This window comes from Dama dama, chromosome 18 (assembly GCF_033118175.1).
Source record: "Dama dama isolate Ldn47 chromosome 18, ASM3311817v1, whole genome shotgun sequence".
In the NCBI taxonomy this organism is placed as follows: Eukaryota; Metazoa; Chordata; class Mammalia; order Artiodactyla; family Cervidae; genus Dama; species Dama dama.
The window spans coordinates 69967199-69987052 of NC_083698.1; the positions used below are offsets into that span (position 1 = coordinate 69967199).

At 36.6% G+C, this 19854-nt stretch overlaps 1 protein-coding gene across 1 annotated transcript in view; it reads left to right on the top strand.

Annotated features, from left to right (window-relative positions):
• ZNF804B (zinc finger protein 804B) overlaps positions 1 to 19854 on the top strand; it is a 518489-nt gene that overhangs the window by 416432 nt on the left and 82203 nt on the right. The window contains exon 2 of the mRNA XM_061166376.1: positions 2920 to 3063. Within this exon, the coding sequence (XP_061022359.1) occupies positions 2920 to 3063 (144 nt within the window). The remainder of the gene's footprint in view (positions 1 to 2919; positions 3064 to 19854) is intronic.

Below are 19854 nucleotides of genomic sequence, written 5' to 3' on the forward strand. Positions count from 1 at the left end.
AATTTATCCACTTCTGTATCCTTCCTCTTTTAATCGGGGGACTAGGATATGCCATGGGGAATATCAATAGTCCTTTAGAGGAAAGAGAAATGGGTTTATCAGCACCATATCCTGACAAGAAAAATGAAGCAAGAAACAGGGTATGTAGTTTAGTCAGATGGCTTTGTAAAATGGGAACACTTGTAGGGAATGATATAGACTGAAATGTTGGTGTGACTCATAACTTTTTTCATTGAGAGCCATGTAATATCATAATTAAAGGGTGTTTTAGAAATAAAAGATGTTTAGATATAGATGCTGAGACTAACTGGAAAAGCTCTACTCTGGCCATGGAGCTATTGTCATAAAATCCTCTTATATAATACATAATCTGGAATAGTATGAAAATACATTTTTAATGACAAATTCACCCTGAATTCTCAGTTGCCATCCCTACTCCAACTCCAGTTAATGCAGCTGAAGCAGAGTTGCTCAGTGTCCAAGCACATGGTCAATTTATGAGGCTGTGTCATTGTAAAGTAAGAACCAGGGGCAAACCAAAGTAGACACTCGTTCCAATCCAATTGCTAAAATTATACTGAGAAAGACCATAATTTCTAGTGAGAAACACTGGATGAAAAAGTAACGATTTCCCCTGATTCTAAGTCTACTTCTCAATAGTAGTCTACTATTACTGCTCCCGCAGTTATTAAGTAACTGTATAATCTCAATTCCTTCAGCAACTGGATTTTTGGTCTTGAAACTGGTGTCCACATTCTTGTTTCTGAATATATCCTATGAAGTAGCTTTGATATGCCCCATTAACCTAGAATGTAACCAGATTTCTACTTCAACTCTCTTAGCTAGGCACTCCAGATATTTAGTCTAATTTGCTCTTTATTAATGTACTAATGTCCTTCCTGCTTCTTGCCATGTGTGTTAGACTCACATTGGGGCTTGAATCACTATGTTCCCATATCTAAATTAATTGCCTCATCACTTCATCCAACTCTGTGAGAATCTGCCCAGATTGCTTTCTTGTCTGGGCAATGATACCCCTATGATTTAGACTTATGGCCCAGTTTCTTTTCATAGAAGGTTAGTCATTTTGGAGAAACAAAGCTAAAATCCATTCTTTATTTCGTTCACCCATTCTTTATTCATATTTATTTGGCATCCTTTATGTGCCAGCCATTCTTTTATCTAGGCACTAGGATAATAGAGCAGAACTTGCAGGATGGTAAGAGGCATGAATATGTAAGCCATCGTTACCCATTAATTTATGTCATGCATATTAAATAAGCACCTATTCTGAGCTAGATAATATGTTTGGTACTGTTGACACAAAAACGAATAAGATAGTTTTTGCCTTCCAAAGATTTATGGGAACCATAGACATGAAAACAATCTTTTAAATATCATATGGCTTGTCTGACGATAAAATTAAAGAGGGTAATATGGGAACATGGATTGCTATTAATGACACTGATGAGGTAAGAAGGAGCTTGTATGGTATATTAAGGGGATTGGCCTTGGAAGGACATGGCGAAGCGCAGCTATTTGTTAACAAAAGAGCTAGACATTGGTTATTTGAATTCAAATCCCTTTCCAGTTGTTAACTCAGTGGTCACAAGTGTGTGATCTCTCTGAATTCTGGTCAATGCATCTTTGGAATGTCCATTAACATAGAACTTATTATTTTTATAGTGTTGTTATGAGGAACTACTGAGATAATTCACATACTTATCCTAATACCTGGCACATGGTTTATGTTCAGTAAGCATTTGTCACTATTATTCTATAGCCAATGAGAGAATTCAAGAGGATTTTAAGTGGAGGAATTATGTGGCCAAAATTCTGTTTGAGATAGAGTATAGTTAAAATTGTAAACAGTTAACTAATGAGAACTTACTATATAGCTCAGGGAGATCTCTATTCAGTGCTCTCTGTTGACCTAAATAAGAAGGAAATCCAAAAAAGAGGGGATATATGTATACATAAAGCTGATTCACTTTGCTGTACAATAGAAACTAACACAACATTTCAAAGCAATTATACCCCAATGAAAATTAATTAAAAATAATTTTGAAAATTGTAACACACTCATTAGCAATGCCTAGCAGGAGCTATGTTTGTGGAAGAAGCTTAGGCCTAAGTTAGAGATTTTGGATAAATAAGGCTCTAACTATGGTATGAAAGGGACCACCCTGGGAGAGTGTGTGAAGTGGATAAATCAGTTGGCTGAAGATGGAATTGTGTGGAATACAAAAATATAAGGGGTAATATTAAAGAAAGAAATGTCTGTGAAAAAAACAAAGTAGGAATGATCGTAGATGTGTTTGGTAATAAGCAACATAAGGGAGGCTTTCTCCTCCTTGAAATGCCATGGAAAAGGATGCTGAGAGGGTCCAAGAACTGGGTGTTGAGAAAAGGCTCACCAGTTATCAAGGTGGGAAAGGCATAATGTAAAGAGAGAATAGTTAAGTCCCAACACTTAAGATCTCAGGTAGGCCAAAGTACATGAAGCAATAGGTGAATAATACAAAAGGATGCAATCAATGCCTGATAAAATATTATAGTAGAGAGGTCTTACAGTTTGGGGATGGGTCACTGGCTACGTAGAGGACATGGTGGTGATATTATAGTTAGTGGGTCAGCAGTATCACACCTGGAAACAGGTGGCAAGAAGACAAAGAGTAATGACCATACTGAAGCTGATGGTTCCGCTCCTTTAGGATAAGTCATTATATGTTCACTGATAATTTAGGATTAGGCCAGGCTGAAAGTTGCTTCCATTGTGCCATAGATTTCATAAATGTAATGAGGCTAGCCATTTCCTTTGAGTCACAGTAAAATTAAATTACCAACTTGATTAATATGAGATCTGGTTATGCTATTAGAGAGAAATATAACCAACATTTTTGCCTTTTTTTTCCAAAGGATTTTCCAGAAAAGGAGAAGTCCACAGCAAAGGCCCTGGAAGATGTAAAGGCGAACTTTTACTGTGAGTTATGTGACAAGCAGTACCACAAACACCAGGAGTTTGACAATCATATTAATTCTTATGACCATGCTCATAAGCAGGTAAGTTGAAGTGGGAAGTAACCTTCATATTCCTGGATTTCTACTTTCAGAATACAACATATGCAACTGGCCTTATTTATCCTCATCTAAGTTGCTGAGATGTTATACCAGTTTTTTCCCTTCAAAGTTGTGTTTTTTGTTTAAATATTAAGTGAAAAACTTTTTTCCCAGAAAGAATATAGGATCCAAGAGTAGATTGACATTTATTTTAGGATTATATACGTGAGGAAACCAGGACTCAGTAAAAATAGGGCCAGATTCAAAACCACCTAGCTACTTAGTGGCAGATCTAGAATACTGGATGAGTATTAGGCCAAGATGTAGCATAGAGTTTTTTTGAGTTCCAAGGTATAGGGAATACTAAGTTTTGGGGGGAAATTTTTTTTCAATAAAATGTTATATTTTTGCAAGAATATCCTCTTAGGAAAATCAAAGTGATTACTTAATAAATGAACGATTGCAGAAAAGCTAACAAAGACAATCTCAGACAAAGGCAAAAGTGGAGGGGTAATGGAAGATATAAATATATAAATAAAATCAGTGTTGATATTCTACACATAATGCTAAGATTGATATTCTACACAAAATGCTAAGATTCTCTTTTTCCATTTGTCTGTGAAAGAGCGGGTTATTGTTCTCATCTGTTAAATTTTATCATTGCTGCATGATGTATGAGGATATTAACACTTTAGGAATTATAGGTGTCAAACACCACTAAGAAAGAAATTCCATATGGCCACAGGATTATTACTAACAGCTGAGAAGTTGCACAATCCTAATATCATGAAATATATGGATAAACCTTGTATAATCTAGACCTACAATATTTATTCAGAGTGAAAAGCAATAAATATTTTGAATAATATCACTAATATATATTGAATACATATAAAATATATGGCTTTGACAGTTTCTATTAATATCTTTAAAGCTAGAGCATGAATATGTAATTGACTAGATGTCTCTGACAAGAATAAGAACAACAGGAATCATTGTTCAGGATTGAGATTTCCAAATCTTAGTGTGCCTAATCATCACTTTGGAGCCTGTTAATAATGCAGATGTCTAGATTCTCCTTTAGCTATTCTAACTCAGTAGTTCCAAGATCGAGCTCAGGAACTTGCATTTTAAAAGGATACAAAATAGAATTTTTCAAATGTATATATAAAAATGAAGTATGGGACTACCATCCAACTCCAACAATGATCTGTCTTGTTTCATTCATAGTATCATTACTCCCCACACCTGCCACCACCTTGGATTATTTTGAAGCAAACTCTAGATATCGTATCATTTCATATGAAAATATTTCAAGATGTTTAATGAGACTTAAACAATATAGCCATCATCATACCTAAAAATTAACAGTGTCTTGGTATAGGTCATTTGTCTCATAAATGATTTGTAAATTTGGGTTTGTTGAAATCTAAATGTATCACAATTTTAGCTGATACATCTTAAAGTTTCTTTTAATATTTATTTAAATTATGGGTTTTCCACTCCCCCTTTAAATTGTGCTCTTTGCAATCTGTTTGTTGAAAAATTGGATTGTTTCACACATTTGAGATTTTGCTGAATACAGCTCAGTGTTATCTTTTCACATTTTTTCTGTCTTCTGTGTTTCCTTTAAACTGATTGTTACAGATAAAATCTGGTCAAATGCTGGTTCCTTGGCAAAAACATATTAGAGAGTGTGTTTTATCTTTCCATAAGGAAGTATATGTGATCAAGTTTTCTTTCTTTTTATGACTTGCAGTTTGATCAGTGGGTTTTGGTATGATTGCCTTTATCATTAATTACCCCACCTACATTTTTCCACTAATGGTTCTTGTATCCATAGGTGATCATTTGCTTAAATCTATTACTTCATTTGGAGCTGTAAAATGATTATATTATCTTTGTGTCTTTTATTAGATAAAATATGTCTATAAAGACAAATTTCCCAAAAGCATCATCCAAAGTGAATTTTATGTAGGAGTGCTTCAGCCTGCCTATTAAGAAAAAATTTATTCTGGAGATTTGGAGAAATGTGACCATGGAAGATCTCATGCAACAGTGATATTAGATCTGTGTTTTAGATGTACACAAGTAAATATAAAAAGAGAGATTCAAGATGGGATAGCAATCTTGAGAGTGGAAACACAAGGAGCTAAGGTGAGGAAATGGAGGAGTACAAGGCCTCTTATGTAGAAAGTATTGGACTACAGAAGGGTGAATTCTCCACACTTGATCTGCCTTCTACAGCCTGCCTTTCACTCTGGAATTCTGCCTCATCAGTTCCCTTTTTTATCATTTTCCTTAATTTTATTTCTATTGTCTTTCTGACATTTTGATAAAACAACACTTCCTCAATCCTTATATTCCACCTATTTCCCCATTTCTGCTTTTTTTTAGGCTTCCTAGCTTTCTAACATTCCTAGGCATGCACCTTTGTTCAAACAGTGATTGAGTTTCCATTATTTGCTTTTTTGCTGGTTATAGAAAGTGGAAAATTTTGATCCCTAATTTCAGGAGGCCTATTATGTTGCCTGGAAAATTCCATGAACAGAGTAGTTTAGTGGGCTACAGTCCATGTAGTTGCAAAGTTTCAATATTAGAGAAATTATTGTCTAGGATACGAAGAGAATATATAAAAATTATTTAAGAATGAAGAGTTGACAAATGAAATAGAAATCCTAAAAATATTTTAGAAGTTAGCCATGTTAACCAACTAAGAATGGAAAGTTAGCTTTATGGTAGAAAGGCATGGGTGCAGTTATAAAGCATGACCCACACATAAAGAAGCTGCAAAAGTATACATTGTGATCACTAAAGTCATCATCAGTGTCTTGAGGACTTTAAAAATTTTTGAAACTCTCCTTCATTCCTCCCATTCTTCTCTTGCAATAGACCTCATTCTCCATCTTCCCTTTTCATTCTCTTTTCACCATTTATGTTAATCTCACTCCTGACTCTTTGCTAGCGCCTTCTAACTGGACTCCCTGCTTCTAGTATTTTCCTTGTTCTTCACTGACCTATCCATTTACAGCCATATTGATCTTTCCAAACTCTCACATTTATTCAATCACTCCCATTGGAAATCTTCAATGACTGCTGGCTGACATTTTGTAAAAGTCTGAATTACTTAGTCTGTCATTCAAAATACCCACAGTTTGGCTCTGGCATCTATTTCCAGATTTATCTCCTCCAAACCCAGAATTTTCCTAATTTCTTAAAAGATTCATTATGCTTTTCCACCTGCTCATATTGGCTCATAAACTTCCCTCTGTCTGGGATCCCCTCCTGTCTTATGGCTGTATTTCAACATATGCTTCAGTAGATTTAATACAAGATTGATAACTTACATCTTGATATGAAAAAAAAGCTGAGATCTCATGGTAAGCTGACTTAACAGCATTTTCTAAATTCCTTTTGATCAAAGGATAATTAATATTGTGCAGAATTTTGTACTTGCTGCCCACTTTGGGTAACACTGAAATAATTAAATTTACCATAGACCTCATTATGACTACTTTCTTAGATCAATATTGAAATACTTCCATCTAAAGATTTATTTTGGCCCAAAATATTCTGAAAATTACCTGAACTCTAAATGAAGCTGAGTTTACAATTTGCCTTTTAAATGAAACAATTTTAGATACAGAAAATAAGAAGTATGCACTAAAGTAAAATATGTGAAAACCTTTTCTTTTTTTCAAATTCCAAAGCTAAATACATCTATTTGGTTCTTGCTTCAGTGAGGGTCCTTCTTGATTGTGAGGCTGATTATAATAACAGTAGTAGGGCTTTGGATGAGAGTGTTTTCTAGCCTAACTAACAGGAACAGTTGCCTTAATTTTATTTTCCATGGGGATTCAGAGTACATATCTGGCCTCTTCTGCTGACAGGGTAACCCGCTCTACTTTCCTTCTCTCACTTATAATTACTCAAGATCCTGCAGTTTAATAAGTGATTTCTAAAGCATTTATGTCACCTGGTATCTAAATAGCAGTCCTCTGTGTTTAATTCATTTTATTGCAAACATCATATTATTCACAGATTTATGGTAATTATAGAGAAGTAAGTTAACACTTATGATTATACAGTGGAAGTGACAAATAGCTTTAAAGGACTAGATCTGATAGACAGAGTGCCTGAGAGGTTCATGACATTGTTCAGGAGACAGGGAACAAGACCATCCCCAGGAAAAAGAAATGCAAAAAAGCAAAATGGCTGCCTGCGGAGGCCTTACAAATAGCTGTGAAAAGAAGAGAAGCAAAGGAAAAAAGGACAGATATACCCATTTGAATGCAGAGTTCCAAAGAATAGCAAGGAGAGATAAGAAAGCCTTTCTCAGCAATCAATGCAAATAGACAGAGGAAAACAATAGAATGGGAAAGACTAAAGATCTCTTCAAGAAAATTAGAGATACCAAGGGAACATTTCATGAAAAGATGGGCTCAATAAAGGACGGAAATGGTATGGACCTGACAGAAGCAGAAGATATTAAGAAGAGTTGGCAAGAATACACAGGAGAACTGTACAAGAAAGATCTTCACACCCCAGTTACTCACGATGGTGTGATCACTCACGTAGAGCCAGACATCCTGGAATGTGAAGTCAAGTGGGCCTTAGGAAGCATCACTACAAACAAAGCGAGTGGAGGTGATGGAATCCCAGTTGAGCTATTTCAAATCCTAAAAGATGATGCTGTGAAAGTGCTGCACTCAATATGTCAGCAAATTTGGAAAACTCAGCAGTGTCCACAAGATTGGAAAAGGTCAGGGTTCATTCCAGTCCCAAAGAAAGGCAATGCCAAAGAATGTTTAAACTACTGCACAATTGCACTTATCTCACACGCTAGTAAGGTAATCCTCAAAATTCTCCAAGCCAGACTTCAGCAATACATGAAACGTGCAATTCCAGATGTTCAAGCTTGTTTTAGAAAAGGCAGAGGAACCAGAGATCAAATTGCCAACATCCTCTGGATCATTGAAAAAGCAAGAGAGTTCCAGAAAAACATCTGTTTCTGCTTTATTGACTATGCCAAATCCTTTGAATGTGTGGATCTCAATAAATTGTGGAAAATTCTGAAAGAGATGCGAATACCAGACCACCTGACCTGCCTTTTGAGAAACCTGTATACAGGTCAGGAAGCAACATTTAGAACTGGTCATGGAACAACAGACTGGTTCCAAATAGGAAAAGGAGTACATCAAGGCTGTATATTGTCACCCTGCTTATTTAACTTATATGAAGAGTACATCATGAGAAACGCTGGGCTGGAAGAAACACAAGCTGGAATCAAGATTGCCAGGAAAAATATCAGTAACCTCAGATATGCAGATGACACCACCCTTATGGCAGAAAGTGAAGACCAAAAAATCCTCTTGATGAAAGGGAAAGAGGAGAGTAAAATAGTTGGTTTAAAGCTCAACATTCAGAAAACTAAGATCATGGCATCTGGTTCCATCACTTCATGGCAAATAGATGGGGAAACAGTGGAAACAGTGAGATAATTTATTTTGGGGGGGCTCCAAAAGCACTGCAGATGGTGATTGAAGCCATGAAATTAAAAGACGCTTACTCCTTGGAAGGAAAATTATGACCAAGCTAGATAACATATTAAAAAGCAGAGATATTACTTTGTCAGCAAAGCTCCATCTAGTCAAGGCTATGGTTTTTCCAGTACACATGTACAGATGTGAGTGTTGGACTATAAAGAAAGCTGAATGCTGAAGAATTGATGCTTTTGAACTGTGGTGTTGGAGAAGACTCTTGAGAGTTCCTTGGACTGCATGAAGATCCAACCAGTCCATCCTAAAGGAAATCAGTCCTGGGTGTTCATTGGAAGGACTGAGATTGAAGCTGCAGCTCCAATACTTTGGCCACCGGATGCAAAGAGCTAACTCATTTGAAAAGACCCTGATGCTGGGAAAGATTGAGGGCAGGAGGAAAATGGGATGACAGAGGATGAGATGGTTGGATGGCATCACCAATTCAATGGACATGAGTTTGGCTAGGCTCCGGGAGCTGGTGATGGACAGGGAGGCCTGGCATGCTGCAGCTCATGGGGTCACAAAGAGTCAGACATGGCTGAGCGACTGAACTGAACTGAACTGAACTGCAGTTAATACATAACTTTTAAGAATGAAGTAAAATAATCTGGGACTCATAGCTTTGAACTAATTCCATTGGACATTTAATGGTTACTGCTGCTGCTCCTAAGTCTCTTCAGTCGTGTCCAACTCTGTGTGACCCCACAGACAGCAGCCCACCAGGCTCCCCATCCCTGGGATTCTCCAGGCAGGAACACTGGAGTGGGTTGCCATTTCCTTCTCCAGTGCATGAAGGTGAAATGTGAAAGTGAAGTCGCTCAGTCATGTTTGACTCTTAGTGACCCCATGGACTGCCCCCTACCAGGCTCCTCTGTCCATGGGATTTTCCAGCAAGAGTATTGGAGTAGGTTGCCATTGCCTTCTCCGAATAATGTTTTCTATAATTTAATAAAAATTGAGATATGCTTCATGTAGAAAAAGCTTATCAATAATTACAAAGCTATTTTTTTCTATTTCTTCTACAATAAAAAATGAATTTCTAGATTTGACAGTCATGTTCTATATGTAACTCAAAATTTTGGAAATGACAATTTTTTTAGCTATTGCTTTGAACTTCTTAAAATTGTGTGTAAATGCTGGGCATTACTACTAAAGCAATTTGAATGTGTATACAAATTACAATTGCTTGGATAAAGAAAGTATTGTAACTATTAATATAGCTAACATGTCAGTAACAATTAATTCCTTCTGAGACTATCAAATTATAATCTCTTTCTCAGGACTGTTAGCTGCAAATGCATAATACTGAAACAAATAATACACATTCTCAGAAGCCATACAAGTTTCTTCTGCCCCAGAGACATTCTGACTCATCTCAATTTAGAAAAAACAAATGAGCCGGATCTCCATACAATTAACCCATAAATATATCTTCAGTAATAAAAAACAAATCCACTTTTAGATCCTCCACATGTGACATTTAATCCTACTAATCTTCATTTGCTTCACGATAGGATTTATTTTCACTCAGGAGTAGCTGTTCACTTCTCAAGCTTGGATTTGAACTCCAACTGATTCATTCTTATATTATTGTTTCATATTCTCCTCCATCTTTACCTGCTGAAGATAAAATAAGCAAAACAAAATTATCTCTTTTATTCTTGACTCCAAGTTCAAAAGATTACGAAAGCTGCTAAATGAATTCAATTTAATTACTCTTGCATTGTGCCTATAATTTGATTTATGTTTTATCCAAATACTGCTCAATGATACATTTCATTATATCATATTTAAACTACTACTCATCTTAATATGGCAACAGCATTTAAAAGTATATTTGATTTGTATAGTTTATAAGATTAAAGAAGAAATGCAAATTATAGTGTCTAGAGTGAACACTCTCAGAACCATAAATGTTGGTAAAACAGAATCATCCTTATTTCCTGCTGTATTTTGCATTCTATAAACTCAGCTTTCTGGTAGACTTTAAATTTCTATATCTGACCCACACCCCTCTCACCCAAGAATTACCCACCAGTAATTGGAAACTCTATTAGCAAAGAAGTATAAAAGAACCAAGACTGATCTTATAATAGCTTCTGGATCATAATTCAGCTTTTCCAAAATACTGGTTTCACCCTAGTTAGAGGCTTTTTGATCATAAGGTTACCTCCCAACTGAAAAATCAATTTAAAATCTATGTTCTGGCTTTGTTTTTCAGATGTGCTAAGTGATTTCTTGCCTTAGTGCATTTGTCATATCTCTTTCTTCCAGAAATTTTCTTTCAAATGATATTCAACTTTCTGAGTCCTCTCTTCATTCATACCTTAGCTCAGTGCCATCTGTTATGCAGGGTCTTTTTTTACATTCTGACTCAAGTAGTCAGTTGCCAGTTCTCCAAATTCTAATACCTATTGGTATTGTCAATGGGTTGGAATCAATTTATACGGGCTCTCCAGAGCCAACTGTCTAATATTTAAGAATCTTGTGAACTGGTTCTTAAACCATTGGTAGCTTGAAATTATCTATGTTAGGAGATCCACAAACATACAAATAGGGCTTTATATATTTCATTTGATTTTTCCATAGATTTGATATACCAGCACACCATTGTTTGATACTTTTTTAAAAAGAAAAAAAGTTACCTTTTGAAATTTTTGCCCCCATTCCCTTCCATTAACTTCACAAAGAGAAGAACAGGGCATTGTTGGCTCTCTTGGCTATGTAGCCCCGTACTTCTGGAACTTAGAGCAGGTCTAGCACATTGGAAAGACTCAATAAATATTTTTTAAATAAATGAGTAGTTGAATAAGTGAGTTTCTAGAATTTATCATGCTACTCTTTCCTACATCAATATATTTACACATGATTGATTAATCATAGCTTTTTTTCTGCTAATTTTATTGAAATATAATTGATGTATATCAGTGTGTAAGTTTTAGGTTACAGCATGATGATTTGATTTACATATATTGTGAAATGATAACCACAATAGATGTTACTGAGCTTTTTACTAGGTTATATGACTTCTTCACATGTTTTGGATATTAATCCCTTATCAGATAGATAACTTGGAAATGTTTTCCCCATTTCATCAATTATCTTTTCACTTTGTTGCTGGTTGGGATTTCTACTTGGACACTAGGTATGAACTCAGTCCACCACGTCCAAGTGTGGGCTGTTTTAAGATGCTCCACCTCACTTCTCTGTCACAATAAGATTCCCAGTGGTGGAGTCCTACAGATTCCCTTGCAATCTGGGGCAAGATCAAGGAAGGGGCTCCCACAAAGTGACACACAGTGTTGGGGGTAGGGGTTGGCTGTCCACCCTGGATTCTGCTTGCTCACTGGAGAACCTGGAGAGTGAGGGGAGACCCCTCCATGTGGTATTCACTGGCCTCCTGGGGAAGGGACAATGATGTCCATATGTAGCTGCATCTCACCTTGCAATTCAGTGTCATTGTCTCCATGGTGCAAGGGGTGCTTTAGCCTCACCTCTTTATTCTAGGATTTTCTCAGTGGTGTCTTGTTCTTGAATGGTTATTAGCTGTTCTCACCAGAGGGAACAAAGTCACGAATGACCTATGTCACCATCTTTGTGATCTTACCTTTAATCACTCCTTAGATAAGTAGAGTGAATGTAGTAAGCAAAATCACAAGTTCTTTATAATTATTAAGAAAAGGCTGTCATGAAAATCCATTTTTATAATTTAAGAAAATACTTGGACCCATATTAATGCTGATGTAGTATTCTGCTCTAAGACTTTTAGATGTCACTCTGTGGGAAATTACTAGTCTCCAAGGGCTTTTGAGTAAGCAAATGATAGTATCAGATTTGTGACTTAGAAGAAAAAACCTAAAAGCAGTTTAAGGATCACAGGGTAAGAGAGCTCAGTTCTGCAGTCAGAAGGGAGCCTAAGAGAGATGACTGAAGTATTTACAGCAGTGACAAGGAGAGGAAGGGAGAAGGGTACATCTAGAAGATTGTCCATGGCTTGCAACATGTGAACACACGATCTTACATCACTTGTAATCAGATAAAAATTTAGAGAGTTTTCAAAAAAATGTGCCAAATATGAAAATAGAATTTTACTACCCACTGTTGACATGAAGTAAGATACTAGAAACTGTAAAACATTGCTGGGTGGATATAAATTGTTTCAATCTTTGATGCTCAGCTTTGGATTCTTTATCCAAAGACTTAAAATGTGAATTTTTCCTATTAACAGTTCCATCTGGCATATATTCTAGAAAAATAATCACACTAATGCCAGAGACTTTTACACAAGGATATATAAAATAGAAAAATACCAAAAGCAATCTAAACATAGAGTGAAAAGAGAGTAACTAAATTATGATACACATAAACCAAAGTTCTGTGTACAATTTAAAATGACATTTTGGATCTATATTTTATACAAAATTAATTCTTAAAAGGAATGCTTAGATATTTGTTTATATTAAAAATTAAGGTATACATAAGTATGGAACATTGAGTAACAGTACTTAATTGCAATTTGGTCCATAAGTTTCTAAATGCTTATTATCAAATCATAAACTCTTATATAAAAGATAGACATAAAATATGATTATATTACACATATTAATCTGCCTCATAAGTTTTTGTTTATATCTTGTCAATCCATGGGACTTATATTTTATTGTGTTAATTCAGTGCTCAGAATTTATGTCACTGTAACTTGTAAATATTTTTTATTTTATCTTCATAAGGTACTAGGCTTACTTTATAATCATATTTTCTTTCTTTTACACTTATTTTATTGCTGGAGTTGGAAACTGCCTTATTCTTATACGTGCTCCATTATTTAAAGTCGCTGCCTATTTCAAATTCATCTCTGACCTATCTACAATAAGTAGGAAAAAATTATCATTACAAAATATCAGATAAATGAAATAATAGTTCAATTAGTCCTAGTCCAGCCCCTCCCCTTTCTGATGAAGTCCTCTGTCTTTCTGCTCCAGTGTTACCAGGTAGCTCTCCAGATCTACACAGATCTTCTTTCAGGACTTCTCTTTGTCACCATCCTATGAATGCTTTTATTTCTGTCCTAGATTATACTCCTTGTTTCCTTGATCACATGACTTTCTATATCATATTTCCTCCTTTTGGTGGAACCTAAAAGCTTCCTAAGAGCATACTCACAAGGTAAAATTTTATGGCCTTTGTCTATCAGTAAATATGAATGTGTTTATTCTATGCTTACATTTTATTTATTTTTCAACTGGCTTTTAGCTTTTAGTGTTGCTCCTGAAAAGTTATATGCCATTTGGGGTCCTAATTCTTCCTTTCAGAAACTTATGGACTTTACTCTTCCTCATTTCATTTTATACCAAACATTTTCTTAGTGCCTGCTAGGAGGTACCAATTCAGATCAGTTCAGGCACTCAGTCGTGTCCGACTTTTTGTGACCCCATGGACTGGAGCATGCCAGGCCTCCCTGTCCATCACCAACTCCCAAAGTTTACTCAAATTCATGTCCATTAGTTGGTGATGCCATCCAACCACCTCATCCTCTGTCGTCCCCACCTCCTCCCACCTTCATTGTTTCCCAGCATCAGGGTCTTTTCAAATGAGTCAGTTCTTCACATTAGGTGGCCAAAGTATCGGAGGCTCCTTCCAATGAATAATCAGGACTGATCTCCTGGAGGATGGACTGGTTGGATCTCCTTGCAGTCCAAGAGACTCTCAAGAGTCTTCTCCAAACTACACTTCAAAAGCATCAATTCTTTGGCGCTCAGCTCTCTTTATAGTCCAACTCTCACATCCATACATGAATACTGGAAAACCATAGCTTTGACTAGATGGACCTTTGTTGGTAAAGTAATGTCTCTGCTTTTTAATATGCTGTCTAGGTTGATCATAGTTGGCTTTTCTTCCAAAGAGCAAATGTCTTTTGATTTCATGGCTGCAGTCAACATCTTCAGTGATTTTGGAGCCCAAGAAAATAAAGCCTGCCATTGTTTCACTGTTTCCCCATCTATTTGCCATGAAGTGATGGGACCAGATGCCATGATCTTAGTTTTCTGAATTTTGGGTTTTAAGCCAACTTATTCACTCTCCTCTTTCACTTTCATCAAGAGGCTCGTTAGTTCTTCGCTTTCTGCCACAAGGGTGGTGTCATCTGCATATATGAGATTATTGATATTTCTCCTGGCAATCTTGATTCCAACTTGTGCTTCATACAGCCCAGCATTTCTCATGAGGTACTCTGCATATAAGTTAAATAAGCAGGGTGACAATATACAGCCTTGGCGTACTCCTTTCCCGATTTGGAACCAGTCTGTTGTTCCATGTCCAGTTCTAACTATTGCTTCCTGACCTGCATACAGGTTTCTCAAGAGGCAGGTCAGCTGGTCTGGTGTTCCCATCTCTTTCAGAATTTTCCACAGTTTCTTGTGATCCACACATTCAAAGGCTTTGGTATAGTCAATAAAGCAGAAACAGATGTTTTTCTGGCACTCTCTTGCCTTTTCGATGATCCAACGGATGTTAGAGATTTGATCTCTGGTCCCTCTGCCTTTTCTAATACAAGCTTGAGCATATGGAATTTAAAGGTTCATGTACTGTTGGAGCCTGGCTTGGAGAATTTAGAACATTACTTTACTAGCATGTGAGATGAGTGCATTTGTGTTGTACTTTAAGCATTCTTTGGTGTTTCCTTTCTTTGGGATTGGAATGAACATGGACCTTTTCCAGTCCTGTGGCCACTGCTGAGTTTTCCAAATTTGCTGACTTATTGAGTGCAGCACCTTCACAGCATCATCTTTTAGGATTTGAGATTGCTCAACTGGAATTCCATCCCTCCACTAGCTTTGTTCATAATGAAGCTTTCTAAGGCCCACTTGACTTCATATTCCAAGATGATGGCTCCAGGTGAATGATCACACCATCATCATCAAGATCTTTTTTGTATAGTTCTTCTATGTTTTCTTGACACCTCTTCTTAATATCTTCTGCTTCTATTAGATCCATACCAGTTCTGTCCTTTATTGAGCCCATATTTGCATGGAATGTTCCCTTGGTATCTCTCATTTTCTTGAAAAGATCTCTAGTCTTTCCCATTCTATTGTTTTCCTCTATTTCTTTGCATTGATTGCTGAGGAAGGCTTTCTTATCTCTCCTTGGGTTTGTTTGGAACTCTGCATTCAAATGGGTATATCTTTCATTTTCGCCTTTGCCTTTCACTTCTTTGCTTTCACAGCTATTTAAGGCCTCCTCAAACAACCATTTTGCCATTTTGCATTTCTTTTTCCTGGGGATGGTCTTGATCACTGCCTCCTATACAATGTCATGAACCTCCATCCATAGTTCTTCAGGCACTCTATCAGATCTAATCCCTTGAATCTATTTGTCACTTCCACTATATATTCATAAGGGATTTGACTTAGGTCATACCTGAATTGTCTAGTGGTTTTCCCTACTTTCTTCAATTTAAGTCTGAATTTGGCAATAAGGAGTTCATGATCTGAACCACAGTCAGCTCCCAGTCTTGTTTTTCCTGGCTATATAGAGCTTCCCCATCTTTGGCTGCAAAGAATATAATCAATCTGATTTTGGTATTGACCATCTGGTGATGTCCATGTGTAGAGTCCTCTTGTGTTGTTGGAAGAGTGTGTTTGATATGACCAGTGCATTCTCTTGACAAAACTCAATAAGCCTTTTCCCTGCTTCATTCTGTACTCCAAGGCCAAATATGCCTGTTACTCCAGGTATCTCTTGACTTCCTACTTTTGCATTCCAGTACCCTATAATGAAAAGTACATCTCTTTTGGGTGTTTGTTCTAGAAGGTCATGTAGGTCTTCATAGAACAATTCAACTTCTGCTTCTTCAGCATTATTGGTTGGGGTATAGACTTGGATTACTGTGATATTGAATGGCTTGCCTTGGAAACGAACAGAGATCATTCTGTTGTTTTTGAGATTGCATCCAAGTACTGCATTTTAGACTCTTGTTGACTATGATGGCTACTCCATTTCTTCTAAGGGATTCTTGCCCACAGTAGTAGATATAATGTTCATCTGAGTTAAATTCACCCATTCCAGTCCATTTTAGTTCACTGATTCCTAAAACATCCATGTTCACTCTTGCCATCTCCTGCTTGACCACTTCCAATTTTCCTTGATTCATGGACCTAACATTCCAGGTTCCAGTGCAATATTGCTCTTTACAGTATCGGACTTTACTTCCACCACCAGTCACAGAATCAGATATTCCTAAAACTAGATTTCTAGCTGGTTCACTTTCTCAAGAGAGCAGGCTTCAGTTTTCTGTCAGAACAAGATAGGAGCCTAGTGGCTCATTTATTCTTTTGTGTACTTTAGCCAGTTCTCCTGTTTTTAGTCCCAGTCCCTGCTTTTCCACTTCTACTTCCATAGCACGAGTTTGCTAGATTAATGTCAATTTATCCTTATCTCAGCAGTCTGGTCTGCCTTGTTGCACATCTTCTTTCCCCTCCCTGCCTGCCTCTGTCCCTTTCACCCTCTTCTTGTCTCCCTCCCTCTTACTTTCCCTCTCCTCTCTCCTTCCTCCCTCCCTCCTTTCCTCTCTTTCATTCTCTTTCTTTAAATGTACCCCACTACCTCCTTTTTTTCTTAGTAAAATAGAACCAATGCTACCTTCCTCAGAGAGGTACTGCGACAATTAAATGTAAAAATGCACAGCAACCCCTAACCCATGTCCTGCATAAGCACACAATAGAGCTGATGGAGGCATATTTTATCACGTATGGTTTCCAAGGGAGATTCATACTCAGTCTTCATGTCTGACTCTTTGTGACCCCATGGACTGTAGCCCACCAGGCTCCTCTGTCCATTGGATTTTCCAGGCAAGAATACTGGAGTGGGTTGCCATTTCCTTCACCAGGGATCTTCTCAACCCAGTGATTGAACCCATGTCTCCTGAATCTACTGCATTGGTAGGAAGATTCTTTACCACTGAGCCACCTGGGAAGCCCCCAACAAAGGGAGGCTAGAGGGTGATTTTTTAAGAATAATGTGTGGGAAATTCTTTCATCAAAAGGAAACTAAACTGAAAAAAAAAAAAAACCCCAATGTATCTTTTATCTCTGAAATTATTATTGTATAACTTTGTGGTTAAATACAACTTTCTTTCATTTAATTTAATCTTGGGCCTGAACTAGGCAGTGAGAAAAAAACAGTAATTTGCTATTGCTCTTCAGTCCCTGGAGCCATAACATCTACTGGCCTTTTACTTCATGAACATAATTTAGCAACTTCACTTTGATGTAGGTCAGATTTCAGACAGCATGAAAAACTGTATGGCAGAGTCTTAGTTCTACAACATACATATCCTTTTTGTATGGGCAGATCCATGGGTTTCATTTTCCTAGCTTATTTTTTTAGTTTTTTCAACTTCCATTATAGCTTCCTGACACAATATTCCAGCATATTATGACAGCTCCATACTAAGTGAGTATTGCATGAAATTAATTCAGCAATGTTTAATGATAGTATCTATTATCTCATTGTTCAAAATTTATAAGTGACAATATTATTCTTTTTACCTATTGAGTAGTATTATCTTTTGAATATCTGGTTCTAGATGAGATCTTCCATATAACAATATAAATTAACTGCTGGTAACTTAGGTAATAAAATAATATCCAGTATAATAAAATAGCTAAAATATTCCAGAGTGTAGGTGAGGCCTGAGCTCACTGCAAACACATGTTAATGATAAAGCCAGAGGATAGAAAGGGGAGCAATATTTTATGTGTAAATCATTTTTAATTCATTGTTTTTCTCCTATAGTCATGTAATTCTACCAGGCATACATGGCAATCATTTAGTAATTCACTATTTTAGGCATTTGTTCAAAAATCATTTGTGCTGTGTATATAGAACTGTGTTCTATAAATATAAAAATAAAGAAGCACCTCCAATTTCTAGTCCATTATATATGGGACTTGGAACTTGTCACTCCTATCCATATAACCAGGAAAAAAAATTGAACAACATGAAAAATCAGCAACTTTTCTTTGATCCATCAGAGAACTAAGATTCCAGGGAAAATTGCTCCACTCAAAACTGGAGAGATAGATGAGTGGATACAGGAATCACAACTTACTGAGGTGTAGGAATTCAGAAGGAATGCCGGAATGAGTAGCCATTCCCTTCTCCAGAGGGGGTCTTTCTGATCCATGGATCAAATCCAAGGATCAAACCCAGGTCTCCTGCATTGCAGGGGGATTTATTTTAAGAATGTATTTCTAACCTTACATAAGAAATCTCTAGGAAAACCTAGAGTGTGACAGAGGAAATAAAAACAAGTATACCAGATGAAATTTAGCTCCTTACAGCTGCAATTGTACCAAACAGTAAAGACAGAAAAACCACTTGACAAATAACTGCAAAACCTTACTCTAAAGATCTGTTTGTTTCTGTTCCATTTACCCAGTACAGTATGTCTGGCTTTCAAGAAAATAATTGCAAGACATACTTAAAGACAAAAAGCACAATTCAAAGAAACAGATCCAAAATCAGCACAAGACTCAAATATGCAAAGCTGTTGGAGTTCTAAGATTAGCAATTTAAAACAACTATGATTATTTTACTAATGATTCTAATGGGAAAAGTGGATACATAAAGACAGGTAAGTAATGAAGGCAGATATGGCTAAGGAAATAATCAGTGAACTTGGAGAAAAATGCTAATAGAACCTCCCAAAACTGAATGGAAAAAAGAAAAAAATGAAAAGGAGAAGACAGGGTATCCAAGACTCAATGGACAATTACAAAAGGAATAATTACAGAAGAAAAAAAAAAAAAACAAGATATTTGAAGTAATCATGACTGAGAATTTCCCAAAATTAATTACAGACAATAATCTAAAGACTCAGGTAGCTCAGAAATACGAATAAAATGCTCAACAGATACATATATATTTATGTCTTAGTAGTAAAAATTCCCCCCAGTGCAGGAAGTGGGGTTCAATCCTTGGGTTGGGAAGATCCTCTGGGCAAGGAAGTGACAACCTACTCCAGTAGTCTTGCCTGGGAAATGCCATGGACAGAAGAGCCTGGTAGGATATAGTCCATGAGGTCACAAAAAAGTTGGACATGACTTAGTGACTAAACAACAACAACACATATTCAGGCATATCATATTCAAACTGCATAAATTTAAGAACAAAGAGAGAACCTTGAAAGAAACCACTGGTCAGTGGAAAACACCTTAGCTATAGAGGAGCAAGAATTACACTACACCTCTCCTTA